The sequence below is a fragment of the Neltuma alba genome, unplaced genomic scaffold (assembly GCF_004799145.2).
Source record: "Neltuma alba isolate B1F8T4 unplaced genomic scaffold, ASM479914v2 tig00001827_pilon, whole genome shotgun sequence".
NCBI lineage: Eukaryota > Viridiplantae > Streptophyta > Magnoliopsida > Fabales > Fabaceae > Neltuma > Neltuma alba.
In genome coordinates, this window is record NW_021632634.1 from 161,901 (window position 1) to 176,418 (window position 14,518).

Here is a 14,518-nt window from a genome sequence, read left to right on the forward strand (position 1 = left end):
GCCGGGGATTATTCGTTTAGGACTCTGGACTTTGTGGTGGACGTTGCTTCTCCACGTACAATACTATCATAAGCTCTTTGGGTTGGGCCGCTTATTTCACACTGAGCCTGCATTTGATGCCCAGGATAATATGCAGCCAAAAGATTTACAAATGAAAAGCAGGGCAATTAGTCTAGTAGGAAAAAACTAAACCCTTATAATATGAAAAACTAAGGTTTAAATTTTTACTGAGAGAGATGTCTATGTTTAGTACTTTTTTTTTGCTAAAACATAGGTATCCTCCTCCCAACAGGGATTCGAACATTAATTTGTCACGTTGTGAGAGCCTAGCCTCTTCCACTAGATCCAACTCCCGTTGGTGTCTATGTTTGGTACTTGATAGTATATCGTATAAGATTGCATTCAATAGAAGTATATCTGGGCTTAGGAAAAAGGGGGGATTCTTGGGTCCAAATCCAATGCTCTTTCCAAAATATATAACCTACCATGAAGCAGAATTGGCTTGATTATCAAAAATTCTAATTAAGCATATGGGGAGAAACAGGGGTAGAGTTGTTAGTAAATTTTGGTGCAGAGGAAACAACTTCCAGAAGAGGACGCTAGCTACGTTGCTTGTGTTTCAGTTACATCAACAGTTCCTTCATTTCATATTAAAGACCCTTGAGGGCAAGGGTTCTTAAAAGGAGAGGCAATAATGTATAATTGTCAAATATTAAATATAAGGGTTAAAGGGTGGCTTACTAATGCTATGAGCCTCCTGGGGTTCGTTCTTAGTTAGTTCGTTAATTAGAAGGATTATTATTTTGGGACTGCAAGCTGGACTGCCTGCCCACATAAATGAGAGGTAGTCATCATTTTATCATGTTTTTCAATTCCCCCCCAAAAAAAAAAAAAGAACAGAAGAAGAAGAATGGGGTATCTGTATCCAGTACTCCTCTAATCCTTAATATAAGATCTATTTAACTAAATTGATTAGATTAAGAAAGTTAGGTAAATTAGTTGATTATAAGAAAAGTGACACATTTTTCCTAAAACATTATAATAATCTTTCTTAATACCCCCTCTTCCTCTTCTACTTGATTATGGTTGATGAAATATCTATAGGAGTAATTTAGAGAAAATTAATAAATATGAGAAATGAGTCTTATATTTAGAACCAAAATCAACTCAAGAATTGGATCCTATATTAAGGATTGGAGGAGTACAATCACAATATTACATCATGCAATGACCTCAATCTTTGTCCCATTAAAAATTAATAATAAAACAATTTAACCTTAAATTAATATAAGAGAAAATTACACACAGGACCTAAGCAACATAATTTATTAATCTAAGGTCAATACCGCTATTATGATCCATATGCTTTACTAGCTATTTACCCTGACCTATATATAAAAGCAGGAAAGGAAAAAATGGTTTGCGATGCTAAAATGAAAACATCCTTTCTTACTTTTTTATTGAAAATATTCTAACCTTGATCCTTATGGGAAAAATATCAATCCGTCTGCTTGATTGTGAAGGGAAATATGTGGTTGTTAAGTATTACTCTCATAGAACTGGCCAAGAAATAGCAAGTGTCAAGAAGGCTTTTCAGAAAACTATATTCAACAAGCCAACCTCAAAAGATTGGCCTTATGTGAGCATAAGGTGGCAGATGGCACTTGGAGAGCAATACATCAATCCTGATTCATATCACATTCTCATTTTATTATCAGTCATATGGCAATCAAATTTTAAGCAATTTCATCAGTACAAATTCTCAAGAGACAAGAGTTGGGAGTATCAAGTTAATGCTATTCAATGCGCCAATCAAGGCTGTTTTGTAAGACAATAAAGCCTTAATGTACGTACGTATATACACAGTTAGGAACGAGAAAAGAGCCTTAGCGAAAGACTAATAGCATCAAAAAAGCCCTGCGTGACTACTGTGGCCAAGATAATCTCATTTTCATCCTCGTCTTCATCATTAGAATATTTCGAAGGTAAAATAAAACTAACTGTTAATGTTGGAATAAACATTTATAAGATTTAAACTCTTAGCATTCTGCTAAAAACACAATATCTTTAAGAGTGACGTGATTAATACTAAAAGAAATCAACGCGGGACAAGTTCCAATTCAAATGGAAAGAGCAAGGAACAACGTAAACAAACTCATTTGAGCTAGAACCAACCAGAAGAGGATTCTATAGAATATTTCAAACTCCAAGTCAATCCTTCCATCATCCACAAATTAATCGTACCCCGTGTACAACAAATCATAGCTAGTTTATTATCATACACATCAAGGTGTGCACATGCAATTGAAAGATTATCGCCCAAGCTCACCGGAGTTCGTATCAATGCAAAATCTTCTCTTGCCATATCAAAAGAAACAATACCAATACAACCATCCAATACCCTACTGTTGGATTTTGGGCTTAGATTCGCCCTTGTTGTGCCGGATTATTTGACCGGGTATAAAGAGAATATACTAGTCAAATATCCAAATGATATTGTGATATGTTTGACTTAGTCAAGCACTCTGAATCATATCCAATTGGTTACAATATAAATCTGATTAGTTTATATTAAATTAATTAATTTATAGTGTAGATTAAATATATATTAAGTATATATATTTAGAATTAATTGTGATTGATTCTGGATTTGAATTCAAATATCATGATATTATGGGATAAGAATATATTTATATATTCTATCTCAGATTTTATTTGATGGGCTCAATGGATATTTTGGCTATCCAAAATACTCCTGACAAAAGCTATAAATAGAGGTTTCCTCCCATCAGTTCAAATCACTCCAGTAGTTGAGCTTTCCTACTATCTCTCTCTTATTTCTTTCTTGTAAGCACTTAAAAGCTTAGGCATGAACGACCCGACTTGAGGTCCGACACAGTACGTTTTCAATCCGTTGTCTATTTATTCTAACACCTACCAAAGTTGGACGTGTGGAATTTGCCCCTCCCATCTTCTAGGTCGATCAATTGCTAACCCAAAAATAGTTCCATATATCGATCGAGATGTTTGGAGAAGCAAGTGCCACATCCTCTAAGTTCCTGACACACTCAATTTCCCTCCATCATCTCGTGCGTGATGAATAGATTTCCACTCGTCTGACTTGGTTACACCGTAACGCTCTGCGCAAATTCTTACTAGCTTGTAATCCTTTACAATTCCGAGGTACCCAAGCCCGAAATTCTTTTTTTTTTTAAAAAGACTTTGAAAATTATTCATAGGAACCTGCCTCCCCTCTTGAATAGTTGAATGCCACAGTTAAAAAGAGGTTGAGATGGAAAATCTACAGAGATGATTTCAAGCCAGAGCAAGCCATTGCAGGAAGAACATACATAGTGAAACAATGGAAGAGGAATCATCAATTAAAAGATGGTTAAGTGCACGGACTTGCATATCACAGTCAAGTAAATGTAACCTTGAGGGGCCTATTTTTTTTTTGTTTTTTTTTATAGCAAAAACGGTCAATTTTATTAATAACAAAAAAAAAAGGTTACAAAAACAAATAGCCAACTAAGGCCAAAAAAAAAAAAAAGCACTGGCGAAAACACCTAAGCTTACAACATACCACACCAAAAAAACTCACCAAAACGATACAAACTAGCAAGAGAGCTTAAGCAAAACAAGAAAACAAGAGAGCGGCTCCTATCCTGTCCTCAACATCAGTGAAAGAGTAAGCGAGATCCATCTGCATCAAATGCCAAAGAAAAAAAAAAATCACCATTCTAAGGGAAGCGTAGAAAGAACAATTTCTTGAATGGATTGTGTCACGTTTACAGGATCCTATACATAGGCGGTGTACAATAACCTGTGATGGACATGAAAAGAGGATGAAATCTAGCCGTTTAATAGAAGGCAACAGGTTTATGAGAAATACCAACCTACTCCTAAAGAGCACCAATTCATCAATACTCTATTCACTAAGAATGTTTGAACTAGTGTTATTTTAATCCCCCATGTCGGCCGACTAATTTTCACTATTTTTTTGTTTTTAAAAATAAAAATTATTTCAATATTTTTCTTAATCAAAATATATTTTGACTAAGCATTTTCCCCGCAACGTGCTGAGTTCTGATTTCGATTTAAAGAAAGAAAATTCACACACACCCTTGGTGCAAGTAGAACGCGCTACATGGGAGAGTCCTCCCAACCTAACGCATGGCAACACTATACTCTTTTTATTATGGAAAAATATTTCCTCTGTTTGAAAAGTGAAAAGTATAAAAACTAAATCTAAATAACTTCTCATTTTCGCGATTTAGTTAGCCATTTGCGGTTTTTGTGGGGGTTGGAAAATAAAACCTATAATTTTTAATTTCCTCATGAATTTATTTGAGATATTTTAAATTCAATTCTGACTATTTTGTTTCGCACATGTTGAATTTAGCTTCAATTCTAATTATCAGATGAATGTGCTAACATTTTAAAATCGAATTCAAATTTCAAATTATCTTATTTGCCGTACTTTGAATTAAAATTTTAAAATAAAATAAAATAAATTGCAAGCGGTTCCCACAATTCATATTTCATTATGATAGCTTCCTTATGCATATTTGAAATTCATAATTAGGAATTGAAAAATCTGAAATATATCAGGGTTGCTGGCCAAATCAAGGTCAACTAGATATTAAACCGGTGATAATTAAAATAATATAATTTAATTAAAATATGTAAAAATAATCATATTTTTATTATAAAAAATATCTTAATAAAAAATAGTATTCAAAAGTATTCTATCAAACAATAAAGATAACACACATATTATATATATTATAATAATTGAACAAGGAACAGAGGAGAAAAATAAAAATAAAGGAACGTCCGCTTCCCTCCTGTTCTTTTGGATCTAATATAGTAACCACTTTTGAAGTTTTTGTTGTAGGATCTCCACTCTAATCCTTATTTTATTGTTGATTATTATTCTTTTTTTGGGTTAATATAATTTTTGGTCCTTCAAGTTTGCCTTTATTTTGGTTTTAGTCTATCAAATTTGAAACCATAAGTTTTAGTCCCTTAATGGGCAAAATGGTTCAAGTTTTATTGGGTTGTGGAGACTAATATTATAAATGAAAAAGAAATTTGAGGGACCAAAACCTATGATTTGAAATTTAAAAGACTAAAACCAAAATGAAAGCAAACTTGAGAGATAAAATTTATAGTAACCCTTGAGAGAATGAACGACGCTGTTGCAAGGATGAGTTTAAACAGTTGTTAAATCTACATATGAGCGTTGCTTCCAACGTATTTATTAATTGTTAGGACTAACGAATTCTCAAGACACGGAAGCATCAGGTCAATACTCAAGGCTCTTTTATAAGACAAGACCTTACATATAAACAGTTAGAAACGGGAAAACAAAGAACCTCAGCAAAAGACTAGTTGCATCAAATTAAACAACATTATTATTAATACTAAAAGAAATCAGCTCCAGTTCAAATGGAAGGAAAGAGCAAGGAACAATATTGTAAACAAACTCACTCATTTGAGCTATGAAAGACCACATATAAATATGGAAATGAAAGAATCACACCCACCTGGCCGGCCTTCTGTTCGGCCTGGCTTTAGTCTTTTGAGTAGCCAAGTGGCACAATACTTTCACAATGACTGACAATATCTGAACAATCTGCAAGGCGACTGTGTATGGTAATAACCCTCTCCAGGACAAAACTATGGATATTAATGAAAGATAGAGTAGTAGTGGTGGTGGTAGTAGATACTTGTGTTTCTTCTTCCTGCTCATTAATGTTCTTGCATACAAGTTTATTCTTATTCCAAATACCGCATGGATAACACAAGCCACTGGAAGGGCATTGTATAGAGTATTTCAAGTTCCAACTCAATCCCTCCTCCATCACCCACAAATTAATCGTGCTTCCCAGTATGCGACAAATCATGGCAAGTTTATTATCATCATACGCATGAAGGAATGCGTATGACCTTCCAATAGAGTGGGTCACCGGAGTTCGTATCAATCCAAACTCTTCTTTTGCCATATCAAATGAAGCAATCACAATACAATGATCACCCCTCCAGTTGGGCGACGTCATGAGGAACTCCTCCCACCTCCCCTCATCCAGCTCACCCACTAGCCAAAAAATAGATCCACCAACCCAGACGGTTCTGCCCCAAAGCGCCACACCCTCTAAGTTTCTACACTCAATTTGCCTCCATGATCTGGTGTGTAATGAATAGATTTCTGCTCGGTGGGAATTAGAACCCTTGTCGGCACAGATTCTCACTAGCTTGTAATCTTTTACAATTCCAAGGTACCCAAGTCCGACGTAAGAAAAACTCCTATAATCCGTAGCAACCTGCCTCACCTTTTGAATAGTTGGATTCCACAGTAAAATAGAGTCTAGCAAAGGACTATGTGTAGGGGTGATTCTAATGCAGAGCAGGCCGTTGCAGGAATTAATTAGTGAAACCGTGGAAGAGGAATAATCAAATAAAGGATGGCTAAGCACACGGACTTGCATATCACAGTCAATTAAATGTAGCTTTGATTGGCCTGTTCTGTTATAGTCACAGAAAATAAGGGAAGGGTTATAATAAAGAGTTGATGAGTAGTGATCATCGTGTTCAGATGAGGCGGCCTCGATAAAATGTTTCCAATTCTTGCACACAAGTTTACATCGGATTAGAATTTTTACTGGCAGTCGCATAAGAATCTCTAAGATGATATCTTGGCTAAGAAACGGCAAGTGATCGCCATGCATCATTATTTCCCTTTGTGAGGAAGAACAATCTCTCGGAATAGCTCTAGGCACATAGATCTCCCATGCTCATCTTGGGATGGATTGATTCTGGGATCCTAGACATTGATGATGTGCATGTAGTAACCTGTGATGGACCTGAAAAAGAGGATGAAATTTAGGCGTTTCAATAGGAGGCAATAGTTATATACTTATATGAGAAATACTTGCATGCTCCTAACAACACCAACTCATCTGTGGTCTATCCAACAATTAAGAATGTTCCAACTCACGTTATTTTAATCCCCCATGTCAGCTTACTAAATTATTTGAATATTTTTGTTAAACTATACTTTGAATGAGCCTTTCCCCGCAGCAACGTGCTGGCTTGTGGTTTTAATTTAAAGGAAGAAAATTCACTGTTCTGCTTTTAAAAAAATAGAAAAAAAATGAAATTATTAAAAATTCAATCTATTTATTTATTATCTATTACCATCAATCATCAATATTTTCATAAACGTCGTGGCTTCACAATGAGCGGGCCACGTGCTGTGCTTTTATTGGCTTGGTTTGTTTGATGTCATCACATAAGCTTGTGTTTATTTTTTATTTTTTGGAGTGATCTCATCCGGTATACTAGATAAACCATCTTTCAGATATGTCAATGGCCAGACTAATCTAGATTTGCTAATTGTAGACATTTTGAAGGGTAAGATATAGCTGGTCAGGGATTTAACTAAGCTTGTGTTTAATTATTGGCTCCTTGTGTTTTGCCCTTTTGCTTCCATTTACTCTTTCTGATATGAACTTTGGGATGAGTTATTTGTTAAGGATAACTCTATTTTGCATTTGAAGAGCTTGCTTATTCAATGCGGAATCGTTTCACTTCCCTAGGATGCTTGCAGGTGATTGGTGCTATTGGGTTCATGATCGAGGGCTAGAAATTCCATAAAGGATGTTGATCACAAGTGGGTTGCTATAATTGAGCTTCTAGCATTGGTGTATATTCTGTTTGTTCTGTCATATTAATTTTTGTATCTTTTTTTGCAGCCCAAGGCATAAATCTTAAGCACTTGCAAAGGAAATGATCATATATCTCAAATTATAGGAAATGAGAGGAAAGAAAATTTTAAACCTCAAAATCGGCTATGATAATAAAGATGAATGTGTTCGACTCACTATTAGGATGGAAAAGATGTTTCACCACTTTGCTTTCTTCTTCGTGAAGCTTCTCTTTCTCATATAGAGCTCAAGAAAGAAGACATAAGAAATCCATTCTTCTCAATTTTCAGCGTTATGTGTCTTTGTTATCAAGAACATATAAGTGTGTGCTCACCTTTTTTATTAATGCAATCAGATTCTTTTGAGATACAATGGAATTAGCAAGTTTGAAGCGATTTTTTTGGTAATATTTTCTCTTCTATAAGAACTGGGTGTTGTTTTTCTAAAACTCTATTATGAATCTCATCATCATAAATCTTGATAACTCTCCATTTTCTTCCTTTGGCTGCGTATTTACTTTGAGATATCAAATAAAAAATAAAATATTTTAGATTTAAACTTGAAATTATTTTACTTTAGATATTTTTGTTAGAATATTGCTTACAATTTTTTTAAATTTTAATTACACATTAAGATTATTTTATCTTAGTTTTTTTTATTTTTTTCTATTTCCATGATTTAAAGCTTGTAATATGGGGGAACTAAAACCAATCGGAATTTTTTTATCGGCAAAAATATCCGCTTACTAGAAATAATATTGTTTGAGCCACTACTAAATATTAACTGCGAGTATCTCTTTTAACAAATATTAAAAACAATCTAAATTAAAGCTGGTACTTTTACTGCTACTTCGTGGCGGCACCACAAACCAAACAAGTCAACGTGTTTTATCTATTATTTTAACGAATGATTTTGTACCTTTTGAAAATGATGGCCAAAAACTACTTTTTTTCATGCAAACTACCTATTCCTTTGTTTTTCATATTTTATTTTCCACATTTTGAATTTGAATTCAATTTTAATTATCAAATAAATATAATAACGTTTTAAAATTGAATTTAAATTTAAACTTGGGATACTTAATATGTAAATCTTTATAGTTTCAACTAATTTTTAATTTAGATTCTTATTATTTTTTTTTTTTTTTAGATTATTATATTTTCATTTGTTTTTAATTAGGTTCATGTAGATTTTTTTTTTTTTTTATTAGGCCCCCGTAGTTCCACATTGTTTTTAATTAGGTCCCTCAGAATTTTTATTCTTTATTCTATGAATTCCACTAATATTATTTTATAAAAATAAAATATAACTAATTATAATATTATATATATAGCAATATTATACAAATAATAAATTATTATTATAATTTTATTGAGATGTTCTTTTAAATTTTCTATTTAAAATACATATGTATCTTATCTATTTTTACAATAATAAAATCCGAATGATAATTAAAAAATTTTAAAAAACAAAATATACTTGTAATTAATTCATTATTAGTTATTCAAATTAATTACTAGTTATTAATTCTATTAATATTTTATATTTAAATATTTATTATTAAATTTTACATTTCGACATATTTATTTAATTAATTTTAAAATAAATAAAAAATATACAAAGACCTTATTAAAATCAATTGTAATTATAAGGACTGATAAAAAAAAAAAGCAAGGGCCTAATTAAAAATATATAAAAATATAAGGAACTAATTAAAAATTGGTTGAAACTATAATGATTTACAAATTAATTGTCCCTTTAAATTTCAAATTATTTGATTTCACACATTTTTATGGGATCAGAGACAAATAATTGAATCACAAAAATGTGACAAAACTTGGGGGCAAGAATCACTAAACCAGTCAAGTTGGCCTCAAATCAATCAAAACTGGTAAAAACAACCAGCAATGAAAATCGTAGGTCTCCTTGATGGGCGAGGACCTCACACGCTTGTAGAACATATTTCGAAATTCACATTTTTAGGTAGCATGGCTAATACATATGTTTTATTATTTACCCTGACCTATAAATAAAAAAAAATTGTTTGTGATGTTAAAATGAAAGCATCCCCTTCTTGCTTTTTTAATTGAAAGTATCCTAACTTTGATCCTCTATCATCATAGGACAGTCAAAAACAACCTCACATGTAACCAAAATTATAAAGTATCAAATTTAAGAAGAACGTTATGGAATTTAAGAAAGAACATAAAAGACAGAGAAGAACAGAAGAGTATCGAAAGAAAAGAGAAACTGAGAATAAGATAGAATTCAAAGGAAATCTGAATATAGTTCACTAATGATCAACCAATCAACAGTTACAAATGATGTAGGGAGTCCTTATTTATAGCTGCACATCTCTATCTACTCCCATGACAGCTAGTTTAGATAGACATCAATCATAACAACTCATAACTACTAACGGTCTATGACCAACTAGCTACTTCACATGTACTTTGCATAACAATGCCCCCTCAGAACAACCCTTGCCCTCAAAGGTCAATGATTTGGAAATCTGGAAATTGTTTTTGCAGATTAAACAAAGAAATCCAGGTTGCTTCTTCATCTGGAAGCCCTCTCCACTGAACCAGAACTACCGTAATTGTCCTCTTTTTCTTCCTTCCAATTCTCTTGCTCAATATATTCTCAGGATAAGGAATAGTAGAGGTAGCTAGCTACTCAACAAGAGGGAGTCTTTGCTTAACAGTTGGGTCAGGACAGAATTTAAGCAAAGAAACATGGAAAGTTGAGTGACGCGAGACTCAGCATTATGATCTGTTCACCCATAACTGACAAATATACATGCTAAAAGGCTTTGTCGCTTTTTCCATAAGAGAATAAATTATATCAAGAAAAAAAGACATATAAAGCACCTGCAGGACGAAATCTCCTCTAACCCTCTTAATTAGAAACAAAAACAGATAAGAATGAAAAATAGAAACATGATCGTGCAGCCTATGAACCTATCATGCATTGTTTCCACAAAATCAAGTAGTGTCCAGGTCTAACATTTGTAGAAGCTTATTGTAGAAATGATGCTACTTATTCAAATTATAAATGGACACTAAAATTTTATAGTGCATGTCTTAGTCATGTCTCAAGTCTGAGCCAATCCCATATACATCAGCCCCTTAACCATCTAATAAAGTGAGCCTCTTCAAAAAGCCACACCAAGAGAGAACGCAAAAGATTTTCCATCGCACAGGGGATCTAAAGACAACCAAACACCTCAAAAATTACCAGTATTTCATTCCAAACAAAAGTTCCATGTCACAGCAAAAGCCATGCATTGCCAGAATGTCATCCCCTCCTTTTCTATCCAAAACTTTTGAACCATATGTGCATTGTCCACTGGGAGGCAATATACTATAAAACAATCTCAAGTACAAGACATGATTCTCACACTTGATGATCACATCACCCAGTTGAACAGGATGCAAGATGCGTGTTTTTATTTCAGAAAGGTTCGAAGCTCATTTATGAATGACAATATACTTAGCATAAAAAATATCTACAGGAAAATAAAGGGTAAAAACATTGCATTCAATAAAAAATTCATTTCAAGTTGCCTTCCAAAATAAAATTGCGAAACCAGAGAACATAGCATGGCGTGAAGCTACTTGAATGTTAACCATATTCTACTTATCAACCTTCTAAAAAACATTGAAATAACAAGTTATGTTGTCTTCACAAGGATCAAAACACTTTCCCGAAATCATAATAGTCATCAGATTTTCTACAGAAACATGCCAAATACGTAACTCTTATACTAACAACATGATAAATAATGAGTATGTGATTCTTACAACTTAGAATCACATATAAAAGTGTATAAGGGTCTTATATTTAGGACCCAAAGAATATTTTATTAGAGCTACCTATATAGCTTAGTTCATTGAGTCCCTTGGCATGTACACATGTAATGATGATAAGAAACCTTCAGGAGGACTTTGGTTTGGACGGAAGATTCACTGCTTTTGCCTGCACGGAGGAGGGTTTTGAAAACCAAGTGGTATACAGAAACTGCTTATGAGCACCTACATGGTTGCATATGAGTCGAACCTTCTGCCTCTCTCTCATCCATCTCAATACGATCTTCATATGCCTCTTGCACCTCAAATCTTTCAATCCTACTTCCTAAACACAGTGATACCATCCATCATTATGTATTCTTATAGAAAAGCAACTACACCCAAAAAAAAAAAAAAAAAAGTCATATACAAAGCAACCATCAATCATCACTTCTGCTACTTTTTCAGAATTTTCTTCTCTTAGGAGGATGCCCATCAATTGTATTTTTCTTCTCTCTTCATAAAGTTCTTTTGTCATCAATGTAATTGACATGAGGACAAGATGAAAGTGATTCTTTTTTTGGGAACTAGAAATTCATTTCGTCCCCTGGGTTTCATTCATCTTACCCTAGGCTGAAAATTCTTCCACAGCCTAATTACTTTGTAAGATAACATAAAGTCCATTGCAAATGCAATGTTAGGGAACGATTTATTAAGCCAAAATCAGGGTATCCTTCTTATGATCACCAATCAAGCAACAGTTGATAATAAGAAAATGCAATGAGTGTGCCAAGCCAAAAAAATTTCAACTGGATAATTACGGGCCTCAGTGATACTCAGCATGTGTCTGACTTCAAGAGATAGCCTTGCAGGAAAAAAGCACATAGAGTTGAATTTTATGACTACTTCAGAAACTAAATGGAAGTATCAAAAAGAGACAATATGTTCAGATGCTAACCTTGACATGTTCCCACGTCTCTGCAATGGTGAGAGGGCCATGCTCCTTCACAATATCAAAGAGAACCCTAGTGATCGTTTGTGCATGCTCTGGTGGAGTTTTGAGTTCTATAGGTTTCGCCTTTGGCTTTGATGTCTTAGCAGCATACCTAATCACTGTCCCAAACATCTACCAAGAAATGACAAAAAGTTTCACATGAGAAAATTTTTTACGCTCATACCATATTTTGGAGGCTGAGATTTTCCTGAAATGAAGACTAACTGAAATATCCCCATAGAATTATAAGATGGAAAAGTGAAAAAAAGTACTCAATAATATTACACACACATAGGCCAAGGTACCGGAAACTCAAATAGGCTTCCTATCAGAAGGATCAGGACCTAGTTTAGAGAGCATAGTGAAAAATGGGGACCAACTTATACCAACACTTCAGCTTTGTTTTTAATTTTTATTTTATTTTATTGTTTTCCCACAAAGAACAAGAAACTTGTTAGCAATTGATGAAATGGTCAAAACCAACTCCATTGATTCTCTCATAAACATGATAGCCAATGAGCAAGACAGAAAAATTTAGTTGAATATTAATTGGCATCCTTTTGGAACTAGAAGTTACATTATACATGCACACAACATAACCGAAGGAAATTAATGAAACATGTCAAGATAAGTTAAGTACTGAAGGAGTTCGCAGACTACAAATTAGTTGAGACTCAAACAAATCCGTCCATATGCTAGTGAGGCTCGAAGAACTATGAAGAACATAGATGCATATGCGTGTTCGCGCGCGCGCCAAAGAAAACTCAGAAATAGACTTTACTACTTACCAGTGAAATGAGAGAAGTTCAACACATCAAACCTAAATTGCAATCCAAAATAAAATCGGGAAACCAGAGAACAAAGCACGACGTGCAGCTACTTGAATGTTAACCATATTCTACTTATCAACCTGTGAAGAAAAATTGAAATAACATGTATTTACGTTATCTTCACAAGGATCCAAACAATTTCTCGAAAACATACCGCAAAAGAAGGAGGAAACTGAAAGCAAGGAGGAGCTCATCATTCAAAAACAAATAATGCATAAACAAACGCCAAATGGTTCAGAGCAAACGGAGAATACATGAATTGAAATTTAAGAAGAAAATTGATAGAGCAATACGAGGACGTACAGTTGAACCCGATGCAGAAACCTTGAACAAGACTGCAAAAGGATCATCGAATCGAAACCAGATGGGGGTGTTCCAGTGAGGTACGGAGGAGAGCTCAGAACGAAAGTTTAATTAGCGGCGGGAACCCCCCCCCAATCTGCATCTGTTTATAAAAATCAGATTTGTTAAATATGAATTTTATTAAGCATCCGGTTCTAATTATAAGAGTTAGTTGACTAATTTAAGAAAATTAAAAAAATAAGTTAAGTTAGTTATTTGTAATAAATAAGTATTATTTTTCTTAAAATATCATTACTAATTAAATATATTGATTAGAAATATCATTATTAAAAGGGCTACTTTGAAGGGAAAAAGCATAAATATTAGAGACAAAATGGATTGAGGTCTTATATTTAGGACCAAAATAAAAATCAAATAAGGTCTTATATTAAAGACAGGAGGTATTATTTCATATTATATATATTAGATGACCATTTTAAAAAAAGTTATTGAAATGAAATTATTAAAAATGAAGAAATTTAATTTATTAATGATCCTAATAGTATTATTCACCGCATTGGCAACTAAAAAAGTAACTTAGGAGAACTTATTATCGAAATCCAATTCAAGTCAAGATGTCCTGTAATTACTAAAAGGTGAGCCTAAACACTACTAGGGGTATTTGGATAAATACCAAACTATAATTTTAAAAGTATTTTACAGTATACGAAGTAAATATGTGAAAGAGTTTGTCTTAATTTGTGAAAAGATACTTTTTAAAGCACTTTTACCACTTGCCAAACACCCCCTAAATTTCATAACTCCAACTTTCCTATTGAGATGCAGCTTGAGCACCCAAACAGCATCCAAACATCCTAAGATGAGCATGGCCAAAACCTTTGGACCTTTAGACAA

At 33.4% G+C, this 14,518-nt stretch overlaps 1 protein-coding gene across 4 annotated transcripts; it reads right to left on the bottom strand.

Annotated features, from left to right (window-relative positions):
* Positions 1 to 11,573: 11,573 nt before the first annotated feature.
* LOC114712431 (uncharacterized) lies at positions 11,574 to 13,661 on the bottom strand. Of its 4 annotated transcripts, none has more exons than XM_028896991.1 (3): positions 13,625 to 13,661; positions 12,456 to 12,623; positions 11,574 to 11,843 (listed from the first exon to the last, which is right to left on the bottom strand). In XM_028896991.1, the coding sequence occupies exons 2-3, from the start codon at positions 12,621 to 12,623 to the stop codon at positions 11,646 to 11,648; spliced, it is 366 nt and encodes a 121-aa protein (XP_028752824.1). In that variant the 5' UTR covers positions 13,625 to 13,661; the 3' UTR covers positions 11,574 to 11,645. The 4 variants fall into 4 exon arrangements, with proteins under 4 accessions (XP_028752824.1, XP_028752808.1, XP_028752802.1 ...); XM_028896975.1 differs by having other exon boundaries at positions 12,456 to 13,401; positions 13,625 to 13,660; XM_028896969.1 differs by having other exon boundaries at positions 13,646 to 13,659.
* Between the last annotated feature and the right edge of the window lie 857 nt (positions 13,662 to 14,518).

Coding starts and splice junctions, on each gene's coding strand:
- LOC114712431 (XM_028896991.1), bottom strand. CDS start 12,623: ATGTTTGGGACAGTGATTAGGTATGCTGCTAAGACATCAAAGCCAAAG. Junction 11,844..12,455: donor AGACGTGGGAACATGTCAAG/GTTAGCATCTGA, acceptor CACTGTGTTTAG/GAAGTAGGATTGAAAGATTT.